The sequence below is a fragment of the Apodemus sylvaticus genome, chromosome 7 (genome assembly GCF_947179515.1).
Source record: "Apodemus sylvaticus chromosome 7, mApoSyl1.1, whole genome shotgun sequence".
NCBI lineage: Eukaryota > Metazoa > Chordata > Mammalia > Rodentia > Muridae > Apodemus > Apodemus sylvaticus.
In genome coordinates this window covers 77,880,268-77,897,924 of record NC_067478.1, presented here as the reverse complement: position 1 = coordinate 77,897,924, position 17,657 = coordinate 77,880,268, and the positions used below count along the sequence as shown (strand labels likewise).

General features: G+C 43.4%; 1 protein-coding gene across 1 annotated transcript in view; it reads right to left on the bottom strand.

Moving 5' to 3' along the window:
* Positions 1–4,672: 4,672 nt before the first annotated feature.
* Positions 4,673–17,657, bottom strand: part of Pou2af2 (POU class 2 homeobox associating factor 2) — a 40,672-nt gene continuing 27,687 nt past the window's right edge. The window contains exons 3-5 of the mRNA XM_052189480.1: positions 9,985–10,027; positions 6,498–6,796; positions 4,673–5,405 (exon numbers count right to left, since the gene is read on the bottom strand). Coding sequence (XP_052045440.1) covers positions 5,004–5,405; positions 6,498–6,796; positions 9,985–10,027 — 744 coding nt within the window. The 3' untranslated portion in view covers positions 4,673–5,003. The remainder of the gene's footprint in view (positions 5,406–6,497; positions 6,797–9,984; positions 10,028–17,657) is intronic.

Below are 17,657 nucleotides of genomic sequence, written 5' to 3'. Positions count from 1 at the left end.
TAGTTTTGCTTTATGCTTTCTAAGCATTGGAACTTCTGGATCCTTCCACGTAAGCTATTTGATTAGTGGGAAAGTTCTATTACTTTTCTTACTGTAGAAGAGCTGATATCTTGATACTATTTGTTAGGGCCCCTGGAATCTTTAACTAGATAATCACTCTTTGTCTAGAGCAGTGGTTCTCAACCTTAATAATTCAACCCTTTAATACAATTCCTCATATTGTTCCTCAACCATAAAATTATTTTCCTAACTACTTTGTAACTGTATTTTTGCTACAGATATGTAAATATCTGATAGGTAACACCAGGGGTGGGCCTCGCCCCACAGGTTGAGAATCATTGATTTAGAGCATAGGTAGTTGATCTTTCTAGAGTCCATGATCTGTGAATATGTTCTATAAGATAAACAGTATAACAGTGGCTTGAATAAAGAAGGCACTTTAGACAGAACCCAGCTGTTGACTCTAAAGTTAATTTTGGCGAGTCACTATAGTATCATTAGAGTGCAGGATGACTTAATCCTTGAGGTCAGTTACTATTTTGGTACTTTAAATATAAATGGCTTTATTCCTGACTATATATTTAAATTTACATATTGGAAAGGTAGCTCCTCAGATACTCTTTTGTGTCTATGACTCTCTCTATGCGAGCACGTAACTTACTGCCGAGGTGAGTAGTTCTGTCCTCTTTGTGGACTTATTCTCAGGGCACTTTAATAGTACCCTGCCATTGTTTAATTAACTCAGCCATGGAAAGTCATAATGATCATTTAAAAGTGCTTATTAAACAAACAAAGTAAAGATGTGGTTTCCTTCTCTCATCCTTTGGGGTTCGAATTACACCGTAAGAGAATTACACTTCAACAACGTGCCTTGTGTGTCCAGTGATTCACCGGGTGATTGTCTACAACAAGGCAGGCTTTGCACGGGCAAATTTTACATTTCACTTAACGATTTTGTGCATGGGGTGTGTGCTTAAGAGGTGTAAGCATGTCACAGTACACGCATGGAAGTCACTTCTCCCCTTCCTACCAGGCGGGACCTGGGGACAAGGACTCAGAGCAGCAGGCTTCACCCGCTAAGCCTCCCTGCTGGTCCTTACGGTTCACCTTTGACTTCTGGTGTTTTCTTAAGTAGGTTGAACTTGACATCAACATTTTCAACCAACTTAAACCATAAACATGCCCTGAGTCCTGGCAAGGCCTAAAAGAGATGGCATTCTGAGCTGAGGCTCACAGTTTACTTTGGTTCTTCTGTGGGAGGTTATGAGTCAGAAGGCATCACGGTGGGAGGGGTGGGGGCGGGGTGAGGGGGGAAGGAGGGGGAGAGGAGAGAGAGGAATGCATTTTTTCCACATTCTGGTATTGTGCAACCTAAGGTGTGGTTGATATCCACATGTTGTATAGGAAATAGTGTGGGGAGTGTGGGGAGATGTGATTAATTTCCCTGACAGCACTTCGTAGTTTGTTTCCATTTTTTAAAATAAGACATTTCTAGAACAGTAAAAAGGACCAAATTAGAATATATGAAAGTGACCCATAGTCCTTACAAATAACCCACCACTTGGAATTTATCAGCCTCATTCTAACTCCCCCATCCCCCTCTCCTGTGGTCCTGACAGCTGTGATGGGCAGTAGATGGAGAACGGGCTGTATGCGTCTTCCTTGTTATGGGTTAACCTTGTGGACAGTGTGAACCAAGTTAGCCAGTTTAAGAGGAACAGAGACACCTTGGTGCATTCTGTTTCTTTCTACATCCTAAGGTCTGGTGGACAGGCTCTGTTAAAGAACCAATGTCTCTCCAGAATATTACAAGATAAATGAACAAAATGCTCCAGTAGAGAAATACAAAGTGAACTAAGATGATGGATACTGAAAACTATAGCCAAGCAGATGCTGGAATCATAATTTAAGGAAACTACATTAGACTATCACTACTTAGTAACTTTCCCCGGTGGGTACTACATAACTATTGTTACTAAAACATTTACACAACCAATCTAGAAAACTGACTTTCAGGCCCTTGTGAAGATCCCTAATCTAAAAAAGTCCCAGGTTTCTTCCTCCCAGTGCAGGGTCCTGATGCTTGGGTCTGAGGAGCAGCTGGATGGCCGAGGGTCTTACAGAGCTCCTGGGAACCAGAACAGAGAGATTTTAAGTGGCAGAAGAGTCCAGAAAGAGCAGCTCTCCTCTGCTGTGGTGGATGCTGCCAGCTTTCCTGGGTGAGCAGACACTCAGCAGAGTGGAGCTTAGACTGACCTTTCCTTCTGGTGTATGCTCAGTATAGTGTCTGTCAGGACTGTGGGCTATGAGTCTGCTGTTTCTGATGTTTTGAGAACTCTCGGCTATTGAAGAGGCACCAGCACTCAAATTAACCCAAGCGTTTATCATTGCATAAACAGATAAAGAAAAACTCTCCCCCCCCCCCCTTCTCTCTGTGTGTTCTGTGATTTGTGACAATATAGAGGAAACTCAGGGGCACACATTTAAATGGAATAAGCCCAGAAGTAAGTGTTGCGTGACCTCATTTGTAGACACTGTATAGATGTATAGAGGCCTATACATTGTACAAACCTTGTTAGAAACGATTAACAGAGAGTAAGGTGGGGAAGGGAAGGGAGCTAGGAAGGAAGTTGGTCTTTGGCTGCAAACTTAAGTTAGGATAAGCAAGTTTCAGCATACTACTGCACAGCAGAGTGACTACATCAATAATGACATAGTCAATATTTTAAAAAACCTAGAAGAGATGGCTCCTGTTATTTTTATTGTAATCATTGAAGAAAGGATTTTAATGTTTTGCTACCAGGACAGGATAAATGTTCTGAAGCCACAGGTGTGGTAATTGCCATGACTTGATCACTGGATAATGTTTGGGTATTAATTTTCTGTCAACCTGACACAAGCTAGAATCATCTGGAAGAGGGGACCTCAGCTGAGAAAATGACATCATCAGATTGGTCTGCAGGCAAGTCCGTGGGGCCATTTTCTTGGTAAAGGGTTGATGTGTGAGGGCACAGTCCACTGTGGGTAGTGCCGCAACCCCTCCTCCCACAGGAGGTTCTGAGTGGTAAAAACAAAACCAAAAAGCTGAGGGAGCCGTGGGGAAAAGGCCAGGAAGCAATGTTCCTCCATGGGTCCCCCAGGTTTCTGCCCTGACTCTCCTTCACGATGGACTAAGCTGGAGCTTCCCAAGCTGCTTTTGGCTATCATGGCAACAGAAAGCAAATCAGAACGTGCATATTGAAGTATCACATTGTACTCCCACAGATGTGTATAATCATGCATATATACATACATATACACATAAGTGCTTGCACCTGCATGTGTGTGTGTGTGTGTGTGTGTGTGCGTGTGTGCGCGCATATCTAGAGCTGCCTAAAACTGGCTGTTGAGAGGAAGTCACCAGTGAGAGGTGGCTACACACCTCTCATTTATCCTTTGCTCCTACATGGGTACTCTCAGGGCAGGTGCTTTGAGCACAAGAAAGAGGGAGGCTCTTAACTTTAACATTTATGCTGGTATTTCATAAGCTAGGAGTAGTTTGCTGGGACTGAAAACCCCACCAGAAGATGAGAGGAGACATGCCCACTATTTGCATCTAAGTATGAGTTACTACCCATATTAGGATTTGTACACCCTACCTTCCTAGCTGAGGTAAGCAATAAGAAGACAGCAGAGGACATTTTGGGGACTCTCTTGAAGAACTGGGCCAAACTGGAACCTTAGAGCCCTTGGCAGAAAACAGGAGTCTTGGCTTCTAGGAGACAGGAGGGTCTAAAAGGTATGAGAAGGAAGTAAAGAAAGAGGTGTGATAGGAGATTGTAAGTGTCACCTACCGGCCTTGGTTTATGCATCCGCAATGTCAAGGTATGTGCAGGTCATTCATGATGGGCATAACCAGCAGGTAAGCACATACCAGCAGATAACCAGCAGGTAACCCGGGGAACATAACTCAACTCAGCAAAGGAATCCATACTGCCCAGACTTTCCTGTTTCTGATGGCAGTTTGCTTTCTTGTTTTTGTATATGGTAAGTGCTATACATCTCTTCCCAATAAGCCACAGAGTCTTCCTTTGCATAGCTGGAAAATATTGAGTATATTGTTGATGACCATTGCCTGGCAATATGTGCTTTCTCAATGTCCCTTTGCCTCTTGGTGCCCTGTTTGCTGCCCGCAACAACCTAGTCCAACATGTTCTTTGAAATAAATGAAGTGTTTTTCTTTGATCATTGAATGTCCATTGTATTCAGACACTTTGGTAGCTGTGATATTATTCCATTAGTCAGATACTGCCTAGTTTAACTGAACCTACCATTGATCAACTTTTATGGGGTGGAGGGATTCTGAAATAACATTTGGACATCTTGGATAAAACTTTACCTTTACAAAGCCAATCTCCTGACCTCATACTATTTTATTGACAATAAAGCACTTGAACCGGGTGCTATAGTTTTTTTTTTTTTTTTTACAGGGCCTTTACAAGTCCCTGTAATAAGGGAAATGTGTATAAACTGCACACTTTAAAGTCATATGATATATAAAATGAGTTTTGTTTTACATGCTCCAAACTGCATATACCATTTCCTCTTTCTCTTGCTAAATACACATAGTTTATAACTAATAAAAATTAGACAGGAAAATCATTATGTTTTATGATCTGCATAAAGTTTTTAATGCAATATAAGAAAAATAACCAGTGCCAAAAAATGATGCTTAAAAGGTAACAGAAAATTTAGAATTAAATGGGCTACCAAAGTTCTAAAGTGGCCTCCTTGTAAAGGTTGTCTCATTAGGATGGGATCCACAATATATTTGATTGGTATTGTAGTGTTTTGTAGAGATTTTACAGTGGATAGGAACAGTGATGAGAGCCATTGTCAACTAGCACTGACAGAATTGTGGCATAAACTGAAAATCCAGTTCTGGATGAGCTAGCACACCTAGAAGAATCTCTGGACACAGGGTCTAACTTCTATAAGGATGCAGAAGTCCTCTGGCATGCTTCTCAGTAAGCTCTCCGGCATTCATAAGAGCCCCAGGCCATATTGCCATCTTCTTTTGTCCAAGGTGAAGGATCATGAAGGGAAGAGACATCTGACCCTTCCTCTGGGGAGAGGGGCCCCACTTTGGGTGGGATGTCATTTGACACTGCCATGAAAGATGTGAAGGGGTATGGAGGTGGGGTAGGGTACCCTGGTGTGTGGTGCAGATCTTCCAGTGCATGCAGCGAGTAGGACTGAGCCCCAGCAAGGGTTGTCCCCCAGCCCATGTTCCTGTGCTGGCTGCTGCTTCCTGACTCCAGTTGGGAGAGGCAACTGGTGCTGGATGGCAAGGTCTGCAGGGCATCAGCAGGCATAGGGTCCGGCTGGCTGAGACCATCCGGTACCGTCTGTTCCCAGGAGTCTCTCTAAGAAAAAATGGCAAAAGCACAGGGATTATCCTTTAGTTGGTGCTCTGAGGATGCAGAGCTGCCCTGCCCTTGGACGGACGGAGGCATCTGGAGAACCTGTGCATGCTTTTGCTGCTTCTGAAGCCTGTCTTGCAGATAGCTTTTCCCACTGGTGTTTGACCCTAAGCCAAGAAAATCTGGGCTAATTTCTACTTGAGGATGTTAGTCTGGGCCAGACATTCCTCTGTACAGAAGCAAGGGAAGGCAGCACTCTTCTGGTTTGGATGAGTAGTAGCCTTCCAATGACATAGGCTCTAGAATGACCTGGGCTTAGGGCTCCCTGCCTGCTAAACAGTACTTTTCTTGGGATGGACTTTCATTCATACACAGTATCACCCACCACCCGCCCCACACTGAGCTGTTCATCTGTGAAATGGGGCACAGATTTCTTGAGCTGCTGCAGTCCTAAATGAACAAAAGTCCACAGATGTCCTTGCCACAGAAAAAGGTTAATTCCCGGTCCCACCCTTTTGGTTTAAAATTCCACCTTTAGCCATTCATTCTATTGTGGTGAAAGGCTTTGCAGTTTTCTATAAAAAGGACTATTAGAAGCTTTTAGATCTTTCTGAACTTAATTCTTTGGAGGGATCAAGAGAGAGCAAGGTAGGAGGGCTGTTGAGAGGAAGCTGGAGGAGACTGGTAAGGAAGTGGAAGAGGAAGCTGGCTAAATCTTCCAGAGCTTATCTAATCCTATCTGGAGGTGACTTCAACCTTTGTTCCTTAGCGCTCAGAGGCCTGAAGAAGTCTTGCATTAACAGCGTGGGGGAACCGTTTAGCCAACGGAATAGTAACAAAATGAATGTGAATTCTATCTTACAGGCCCCTACTTCAAAACCCTAGACTTTTGATGTCTTGGTTTTGATGTGATCGTTGAGCTGGACTTCCTCAGAAGTGCCCCAGCAAGGCCAGCCTGACCCAGCCCCTCCAGGTATGATCAGAGCAGCCTCAGGAATTCCCAGGTGAGTCATCTGGATGCAGCTTGGTTACCATGCATGAGTGCTGGGACCCCCCTCCCCACTTCCTCCCTGCACATGAAATAACCATACTCACAAAAACGAAATGAGTCGGGTCGCTGGGGAATGGGGGTGGCAAGAGCGGCGGCAGAGTCGAGGCACTGAACAGGGAACTCGGTGCAGGGGTCAGGGCTGGCGGGCGGTAGTCTCCATAGGGCTCTGCCAGGTAGGACTCCAGCAGGCCTGTGTGACTCTGCCCGGCTGAGGACTCGCAGGCAAAGGGCTTGGTCACGCTGGAGGTGTAGAGGTCATTGGAGAACTGTTTGCTGCTATGGAAGTCGGAATCAGACAGGAAAGACCTCCTGACACCATAGTAACCTGACATCACTGGTGATCCTGCAGCCAGATGAAAGAGAAATGGGCAAAAGTTTCAAGTAGGAAGCCCAGAGTATATGATCCTGCATTTGGTGTCGTACCCACAATGTGCCTGACACCATTGCTAACAGAGAAACCTCTGTGTCTTGAACGGTATGCAATATTATTGTATCACTGTTTCAAGTTCGAGCTGGCTTTAGAGGTGAATTCATGTTAGATGTACAATAACTTCACCTAGATAACAATTTAGCATGCATCTTTAAGGTCCAGATACTTCTAGGAAGGGGCACAGAGAGATAAGTTAGAGAACCCTTGGTATGGTATCCCAGTCAGCATTAACCGTCAACTTGACATAGCCTGGAAACAATTGCAAAGAGAGTCTCAAATGGGTGTCTTTATCAGGTCAGTCTGTGGGTATGGCTGTAAGAGACTGTCTTGATTATTAAGTGATGTTAGGTGTGCCCGCTGCGGGAGGCACTATTCCCTGGGCAGGTAGCCCTGGGCTGTTCAAAAGCTAGCTAAGTAGAAGCTTGTGAGTGAGTCAGCAACTAACATCCATCTATGCTTTCTGCTTCAAGTTCCTGCCCTGACTTCCCTCAGCGATGGACAGTAATCTGGAAGCTGAAATAACCCCTTTCCTCCTTAAAGGGGGTTTTGGTCGTGATATTTGTTGCAGCAACAGAATCAAACTGGAATATTTGGAATCTATGCCTTTTGATAGAACTACAAACATCTTTTCATAGCTTCTGAACTACATCCCATAATATACAGGATGGCATCCCACAATATACAGGACTACATCCATAATAAACAGCCAAGAGGCTGCTTCCGGGATTTTTACATCCCGTCATACATCTCTCTGGGTAAGATGATACACCCCTCACTTCAAGCCAGAGACGGGTGTGTTGTTTTTTGATTTTTCTGCACACCGATCTTCACCACCATGTCTCACACCTAGCCTGCATCAGGAGATGGCTTGCCCTGAGCCAATATGATTGCAGAGAAGCCAGTTTTTGAGGAAAAACAACAACAAAACCCTCTGACATTTCTGGCTTGGATAGTTCTAGTGTTATTTGCTGCCCCCTTGTGGTCAGACTGGATTCCCTTATTAACCTCTCCAGGACCTATAGCAGGTTTCTGAAGAGAAAGCTTGACAGCGGGTTTTATTAAAATTTTTAAATTTTTAAAAAATTTTTTTTAGGATGACCAGAGAGAAAAGCTGAAACTGGCACAAGAGTTTTATTTAAGAAAAGACCAATGAGATGGTTGGTGCGCTTGCACTCCCTGACCCTGCAGTCGTCTTGTGGCAGGGAAGTGTGGTTGTCAGGAATCCTTTTGGGGCACAGGCTCCAGGACCGTGTAATTTATCATTTTATATGTCCCATCTTAGACCTTTTTAACTTGCATTTGCATATCTTAAATTGCCTTCTCAGACCCTTGCAACTCACTTAAGCATTCATATCCTCAGACCTTTATACACCTTCAATTTCTTTCTTAAAGGACTGAGATGTGGAGAAGACGCCCCTCTCCCTCTTCCCTCCCTCCAACAACAAAGTCCCTTGAGCTTTGTCCTCCCCCACCCCCTTCCCCACCCCACCCCTGTCCCCAACTCCAGAAAAGAAACCAAGTTCCTCGGGACCCTTCCCTGGGTGACTTTTTCACAGTGATAGCCTGAGTCTCTTCCATCTAATGCAGAACTTTATATGCTGCTCCTTACCCTGCTATCTTCCCAGGGGTTCTTAGAGCTGCGTGGTGGTAGATCAGGTCTCACGCCACACTGTCTGGTCTGTAAAACCCGGGGTGGGGAGCACAATGCTGCATTCAACAAGCCATGCAGACGTATTCATTTGGGGGAGGCGCTCAAGTTCCCCACCAAAGCCTTTAGCGCGCTTCGGCTTACTACACTCTCATTTTAAATCCACCAATTTCCAATGGCCTATAAGCCTGTGGGCGAGTCAGCACATAAAATTCATCTATGCTTTCTGCTTCAAGTTCCTGCTCTGACTTCGCCCAATGATGGCTTCTGTGGAGACAGTTTTAATTATAAACACACGTTCCTGGGAGAGAAATTTGGGAAAATAAAAATTCATGTCATGAAGTCCCTTCCCACAGATTGGTGAGGGCGGTGACTAGGTAGAGGCTGCTTCCAGGGGGGTGAATTTAGAGGGGTGAATTTATATCTCTAATTTCAAAATAAAAACAATCATGAAGAAAATCCCCCTGCTTTCCCAAGTGTATTCATTTATTTTTTAAATAGGAGGAAAGTTCTAGAAGGCAGGAGAATGCAGAAACCCCTTTTAGTACAAAAGAGCAGATGCAACCAAATTTGAATGGACGTAAACGTGAGGGGAAAATACAACAGAGACATTTACATCCGTTATCTGAGCCACTTCGGAACATCTTTCCCCATGCAACTTGGAAAGTGTTAAATCACATTGGAGTTTGAGGTCTAGAAGGAGTAGTGTGCGCTGGGGTTGAGGGTATACAAGGAGACTTATTACTATTAAGAACAATTCCTTTTCCATCCTCACAGGACTGTGCAATTGAGACACACAGAAGTGACACAAATACAATACACAAAATCACTGTGTGATATGCAGGGGGTTCTTAATAAATGTAGCCCGAACCCCTCATGTCCCTTCCTCCTGTTATCTATAGTGGGCACATCACCTATTACAGTGGTCTCAACCTCCCTAAGGCTGTGACCCTTTAATACAGTTCCACATGTTGTGGTGACCCCCGACCATACAATTATTATCATTGCTGCTTCATAACTGTATCTTTGCTACTGGTATGAATTTTACTATGCAGGTTGAGAACTGCTGGTTAGATGTTTCAACACTATGCCAGGAGCCTGGTTACACTTGCTTTTGCCTAGAAGCTTCTTTCAGGCAGGAGATCAACAGGCCCACCTCTCAAGACCTAATCAACTAAGTTCAGGGTGATTCAATGAGATCTGTCTTCACTGATCAGTTTTTTTTTTCTCCAAGAAGCAAAAACAAACAAACAAACAAACAAAAAACTGAGAACATGATGTGCTAACAAAACATTGGAAGCTCTTGGCTGGAGACAGAACGTGGCGGGAGAGAGTAGTTACACAGCATGGTTGCAGCCCTGGTCTCTGTGGTTCCCCACACTGGAAAACAAAGCACATGTGCTCACTTGCTGCGTAAAAGCAAGTAAATTGCTTGTCGAGTAAAAGGTCTCACCTGGCATCTGGACGTACGGAGGCTGGGAGGGGCTGACACTGCCCTGGAAGACAAACAGAGTGCAGGTGGGTTTGTCTTTAGTTACAAGCTTGGAGTTAATTTTAAAATCAGGAATATATTTTCCAAACCATCCTCTTCCTTCCCTCTTTCCATCTGTCTCTCCCTTTCGTTTTCTGGGTGTGAATGCCTGCATATGCTTATGTGTATATATGTGTTTATATATATGTATGTATTTGTATATATGTGTATTTATGAGTGTGTATGTGTTTATTTATGTTTGTGCATATATATGTGCATTTGTATATGTGTATATGTGTGTATACATGTGTTTGTGTATATGTGTGTAATTGTATGTGTGTGTGTGTGTGTGTGTATGTGCATTGTGGGAGGGTGCCCATGTGGAGGTCAGAAGACAGCTTGCAGGAGTCACGTATGTTCTGCCTTCCAAGTGTTGAACTTCATCAGGCTTGGAGGTGAATACCTTTACCTACCGAGCCCCAACACTGAAGTCTTATCTTAATTCCTAGTAACTGCGACTATAACCGTATTTAGAAATAGGATCTTTCAAGGTGTAATTACTTAAATTAAGACGCAGTCATACTGAATTAGGATGTGGCCCCAATCCCAGATGACCGTTGTCCCTGTATGAAGAGAAGGGGACCTGGAGAGGTGGCTTAGTGGTTAAGTGCATTGGGGGTCCTTCCTGAGCAGGTTTAATTCCCAGCTCTCACATGGTGGTTCCCAAACATCTGTAACCCCAGTCCCTAGGGATCTGATGCCCTCTTCTGGCCTCTGTGGGTACTGCGTGCAGGCAAAAAATCTATCAACAAAATATAAAATGATTTTTTTTTTTTTAAAGAAGAGAACACTCAACTATACAGACATGGTGGGGGTTGTATAGAGACAAGAAAAATATGAATAATCTAACCTCATGATTGGAGGTCAAGGAATCCTGGTGAGCACCAGAAGAAAGAAGGAAGGGAAAGGGATTCTATCCCTGTAGCTCTGAGGGACCCGGGCCTGCTCACATTCCAGAACCAATATTTCTACCAGTTTAAGCTATCTCCTTTGTGCTTGTCTGTGCCTATAGCCAATGTTGGAGACTAATGATACAGAAAGGTAAGGAATGTATGACTGGGAAAGAGGGCTGATGTGGGTGCTGGGGATACACAGGAACACACGCAGGCAGAGGTGATGTTATACAGACAACAGAACGAAGGGTATCTAGATATCTTAGAATATTACAAATCTGGGCAGGCAAGTCAGCTGTGCAAGCACCAGGGGTGACTCTGGGTTTCCAGAAGCCATATAAAAACCTGGGTAGGCAGCACATGCTTCTAACTCTTGCCTTATGGGTGGGTGCTACAGACAAGTGTGTCCTTGAAGCTCACTGGCCAGCCATCCTAGCTGAATTCTAGCTTCAGGGTTAGCTGGAGAGTAACTGAGGAAAGCCATTCAACAGTGACCCGGGGCCTCTACATGCAAACATATGCATGAGCACACATCACACATGTACACAGCAGCACACACACAGTCACACATAAGATACAAAAAAATTAATATCACAAAAGCAAATGCTAGCTCCTAAATGGCCCCCAATAATGTCCATGGTATAAAAAACCCTTCCAAGGAGGTCAAGCATCCATAAGACCTTAGGCCAAGCTCTTAGCCTAAGCTCTGCAGACTCGGAGAGCTGGAGAGGTTTCACAGAATCCCATGCAATCACCGTGCATGTTTCCAATGCATGTATCCAATGTCCAACAATAGAGAACTCAGTGTTCTGGCTGTCTCCTCTCCCTCCCCCTCCACTCCCTCTCCCTATCCCCCTTCCCCTCTCTCCCCCTCCATGCCCCTCCCCTCCCCCTTTTACCCCTCCCCTCCCTCCCCTCCCCTCCTTCTCCCTCCTTCTCCCTCCCCCTCCTTTCCTCCCCCTCCCTCTCCTCTCCTCTCCTTTCTCCCTCCCCCTCTCCCCCTCCTCATCTCCCTCTCCCTCCCCTCCCCCTCTCCTTCTCCCCCTCCTCTTCCTTCCTTTCCCTCTCCTCCTCCCCCTCCTCTTCCTCCCTCTCTCCCTTTTCCTTTCCCTCTCCCCCTCCCTCCTCCTCTCTCTCCCCTTCCTCCTCCTCATCTCCCCCTCTTCCTCTCCTTCTCCCCCTTTCCCTCTTCCTTTCCCTCTCCCCTCCCCCTTCCCCTCCCCCTCTTCCTCTCCTCCCCCTCCTTCTTCCTCTCCCCTTCCCCCTCTCTCTCCTCCTCCCTCTTCCTCTCCCCTCCCCCTCTCTCTCTCCCTGAAGATCTCTGACTCTTTCTCTCTCAGTGGAAAGGAGTCTGCTCTCTTTTCTAATCATCTCTCTCTAATTCAGAATAGGTTTAACTCTTAATCCACATTGAGCTTTTTGAATATTTGAAGATAATCCATTATTTTCCAAATGTCTTGTTTATGTGTGTGCACATGTGTATATGTTTATACGTGTACTGTACGTGTGTGTTTAAAGACCAGAGGAGGTCAATCTTGCCCACCTTGATTTCTGAGACAAGGTTTCATTGGGATCCCTGGGGATCGGTGACTAAGTGAGGCCATTTGGCCAGCAAGCCCTGGGCATATTCTTGTTTCTGTCTTCCTGGCTTTGGATTCCAACCATGTGTGCCACCAGGCTTCATCCTGGACATCTTGAGGTCTTCATCATTCTGTCTGTCCGTGGCTCTGACTTTGAATTCTGTCTTCCAGGTAAAATATCATTATCATGAATATCTGTCTTCTGGGTAAGATAGCATCAATATCACTTTGTATGTAGGTGCCACGTGCTAAGCTCAGACCCTCATGTTTGTATGGTAAGCATTTTACTGACTGAACTGTTTTCTCAAGAGCACCCTATAAACTGCCTCCCTAGTCACTCCATCTGCTATAATAAATACTGCAGTCTGGGGGACTCAGTCCTTTATTCCACACTTCCGGGAACTGGGAATCTGAGGTCATGGCTTCCTTCTTTGGGTCTCTTTCTGGTTTGCAGTCTTCTCATTGTGACTTCAAGAGGAACACAGGGATCATATATCTAATATATTAATTACCTCTGAGTCCTTGCCTCTGAACCCAACCACATTGGAGATCAGAGGCCTCATCCTGGACATCTTGAGGTCTCAGTCATTCCGTCTGTCCATGGCTCTGACTTCGAATTCCATCTTCCGGGTAAAATATCATCATGCAACCACTCAGTGGCAGCATTGTATTTAAGACTGACTTCTGTAGAACCAACATGTCTATGTTTGAATCCCAGGTCTGCCTCCTTTTGTGAACTTTGGTTAGAACCTAGCCATGAAATGCTTAAAATAGCACCTGGCAAAAACAGCCAGGGTGTGCTACGTGGCTTACGTTATCCCTTACAGTCCCCTCTTATCACTGAGGAGTACATACACTATGCTATTCCTACTTACACACATTGATCAAGTTTAGCTTATAAATCAGGCACAGTAAAAGGTAGCAAATAACATAAAACAAAATTAATATAATATTCTGTAATAAAATTGCCCATATCATTTCTTTTTTGAAGTAATTTTTAGTGGAACAAGGCTGACTCAGTTTTAAGCACTGAGATCTTGTGAGAGTTGGCCTGGTAACTGAGAAATCTGTCTACTTTTGCTGTGTTGAGTGGGGATTGAACACAGGGCCTGTGTGTTGCAGGCAAGTACTGTACCATTGAATTAGATCCGCATCCCGAGGAGAAGGCTTCCAGTGACTAGAGCCCATAGCACTTATGGTGCAGATCTATCAGACAAAGAAAGGTAAAACCCATCGCATCTCGGGGTGGGACCTGGTGGGACAGCAGAGATTTTAGCTGCTGCTACTGTGGCTACAATGTAAAACATGAATTATTCATTGATGGGATGCTTCACGGAATACTTTAAAACTGCTGTTGGCAGTGAGATACCCAAACTGTGCATCCATGGGGTGAAAGGACACGTGCAGTACAGCCCTGTTTGTGAGACAAGGTTTTTCCTATGCAGTCCAAGAGGGTCTTAAACTCAGGCCCGTGCCGTCCCATCCCTCGTGCTGGGAGAACAGATGAGTACTGATACCCCTGGCTCAGTTAAGTGGCAGACAGGAACTCTTAGATATGCAGTCGCCAGAGAGGTGCAGATCAGGATCTCTAACATCTGTTTGACCAAATCATAGATGAGCTGGATTTGGCACCTGATACCGTCTGACGTTGGTCTCAGCCTCGTTTTTAGTGAGATTGGATTGTGGTGGGGTTGGAAGCTCCTCAGGTGCTTCTCTGGCTGGGTCTGATGTTGTCCCCCCATTCTCCACTTCTCCTCCCTTTTACTGCTCTGGTCAAGGTGGGGACAGGATGAGGTTATGAATCAAAGCTCAGCTGGATGCCTGGGTCTTTCTGACATTTGTAAGTCCCAGAGCATCATGGGTGTTTCTCTTCAGTACCGGCTCACACGCCTCTGTACCACGTTGGGCTGCAGGCTGCTGCTTCCTGTGACTGATGAAGATCCTTCTTCAATTCTGCTCTAAAAGTTCCCCCACCTTTCCCTCCTGCCACCACCAGTCCTGAACACACCACTCCTTTCCTCCCTCTGAATAGCCTTAATTATTACCATGGAAATACCAGGGCTGTTCCTGCCCAAACCCAGTTTTAATATAGGAGGTTCTACCAGTTATGACTCTAGTTATTTTTATTTATAATTTGACAAAAAAAGCCTCATGTGTTCTTTCCTTCTGTCTAATCTCGTCTTGTCTGTACTGTGGGAATTATACACTATTTCCATTCTTTATGGTCACCCATAAAACTTTACCATGCAGACTTAACAAGACCTGCAAACAATATCTAACACCTACTGAAAGACAAGAACCCAAGGACATTAATTCTCATTACCACTTTTCTATGGTTAGTTATATTCTTTAAGTCAAGCAAGTACAATTTAGACACCACTATTCTATTAAACAAATCTCTACTATATTTACTTCTATGCTTACCTTTTCTCTGGTTAGCATTCGCTCAGACTTTCTATGTAAGCTTCATCTCCCAAAAGCAACTTTCTATAAAATCCCTTAAATGTGTATGTGTGTGTGTGTGTATGTGTATGTGTGTGTGTGTTTAAAGTAATTCACTTCAGGTTTTATTTATCTGAAAAATGATTTCTTTTGACCTTGTTCTTAGAAGATAATGTTACTGATTTTATAATCAGAACTTTTTCGTATTTAATTTCTTAGCACTTTGAAAATATGAGTCCACTGTCTTTGGCTTCCATAAATCTGCTATTGCTCTTAAAGTGATTCTGTGTGACAAGCTTGCTTTTCTTTCTTTTTTTTTAAATATAATTTTTTTTCTGCCTTCCAGGATTGTCAAACTCAGCTTACATTGTCAAGAAGTAAGCCACATTCCTCTTCCTTCTGCTTGGTACAGGATGTGCTTTTTGTCTTTGTTTTTCTGGGGTTTTGCATCTTCCATCGGGTTCGGCGACCACTTTGAGCCATTGCCTCTTTAAACTTTGCTCTGGCAATCCTCGGAGATCACTCAGATACATCTTTATCCTCTCTCTATATTATACAGCCTCCTTGTTTCCCTACAGCCACGATTCTGCCTTTCTTCATACTTTCTAGAGATTGGTATAGATTTCTTCAGATCTTATTGATTGACTAATTATTCAATTGTAATTTGCTCCTTGACTCACATTTATTAAGCTTAAACATTTATTTATTTATTTATTTATTTATTTATTCATTTATGTGCATGAATCACGAGTGTGCACATATGTGTATGTGTGGGTGGAGGCCCCAGGTTATGTCTTCTTCAGTTACTCTCCACCTTAGTTTCTGAAACAAGGCCTCTGCTTAGACCCGGAGCTCCATAACTTGCCTAAACTGTAGGGCCTGCAAGTCCTGGGATCTTCCTGCCTTTGTCTTCTCTCATTCCTTGTTCTGAAGTTATACATGTGAGTTATCGTATCTGTGGGGTTTTTGTTGTTGTTGTTGTTGGTTTTTTCTTTTTTGATGCTGAGTATCAAATGTCAGGTTTTCATGTCAAGCACTTTACTGAGTCATCTTCCCAGATCCATATTGACTTTTGTTACTTTAAATTAATATTTTATATTTGTTTTTTAATAAATCCTATTTTAAAGTTTGCTCAGTGATTTTTTTTTTAATCTTAAAACATCCCGAAGGTAAGTATCATTTTTTTTTCTTGTTGTATTGACTGTGAGGCTGAGGTACCAGAAAGAACATGTAAGTTTCTTTCTAGGGTGTGTTGTGGTGGTTGGGGTAAGACTCAGCAAGGTCCTCTGATTTCAGAGCCCAGTTCTTCACCATCACACCAGGCTGCCTTCCAAGAATTCTAATTTGAAAATATAAATAGAAACACACCACTATTTTAGAAAAAAATAGCTTAAAGGAGAGTTAGGGACGTTCAGAGAAATAATAAAACCATCTACAAGCACACAGAAGTGTTGTATGGGATTGGATACTTCTGAGATGTGTGTGCATGAATGTGTGTGTGTGTGTGCACGCGCGCGCGCGTATGCAATTCTTTTTTTCCCCAGTGACTTTTCACTTAGTGCAGGCCCATATTTAGTCAGGTATCACATGTACTGAAATTCATAGATCTTTATGCAATTCTTTTTTTTCCCAGTGACTTTTCACTTAGTGCAGGCCCATATTTAGTCAGGTATCACATGTACTGAAATTCATAGATCTTAAGTATGCAATTTGATGTGTTTTAACAAATTTCAATGAACCCTTATAACACCATGCCAAAATCATGTTATAGACCACTTTTATTAAATTAGTATGTGTCCCCTCTCTGGCCAGGAACTATTCAGATTAATCAATATTAAAACTATTGTTACCACATACCTCTTCAATTCACCTCACAAAACAAAGAAGAAAGAACCACATGTAACTGGGACGGATCTGATGATCAGACCTTACTTTTCTCCATAGCATTCTTAGATTTCATAGGTTAGGAGAGAATAATGGCTTGGGCCAGACAAGCTTGCTTCCCTATGGGAATGGGCCACTCCCTTTATTCTTCGTTCAATACATTGTATCCACGCAGTCACTTTTTATCCTATCAATAACACCGGATTTAATTTTTCAGAGTCCCTTGCTTTTGACCATACAAGATGGTACATAATTTTTATTTTGCATACTGCAAACAACAGGATCCTGCAATACCAGGTAGCCAAATTTAGAGGTTTGTATTTGAATGAAATTTGCCGATCTGCAACTTCCTGTAGCTAGCAGAGAAGCCTCACAGCTGCCCCAAAAGCCCCTCCATGAAAATGAGTTAATTTGAACTAATAGGTCACCGAGGTAGTAAAGTGATAAGATTAGAGTTTCCTTTGAATGCATTTATTGCCATTTTTATGACCCTATAATATTTTTTAGGTGCCAACATAGGTGAAGGAATGCATTGGGATATATGAAGAAAGATCTCTCTCCCTAGCTTAATGTTTCTTTGGAGCTGTTAAATGCATTAAAAATGATTACAAAGTGTCTAAGGCATTTCCTTAAACTTAAAGATATTGATATTTATGCTCCAATAGTAATAACTATAACCATTTGTGAGTAGGTGGTCTCTCCAAGGGATTTGCAACATTTTACACATTTAGTTTCTTAGGATTATACTATCTGTGCATGGGAGGCAGGTCAATCTAGTGATATTATATCGAACTTT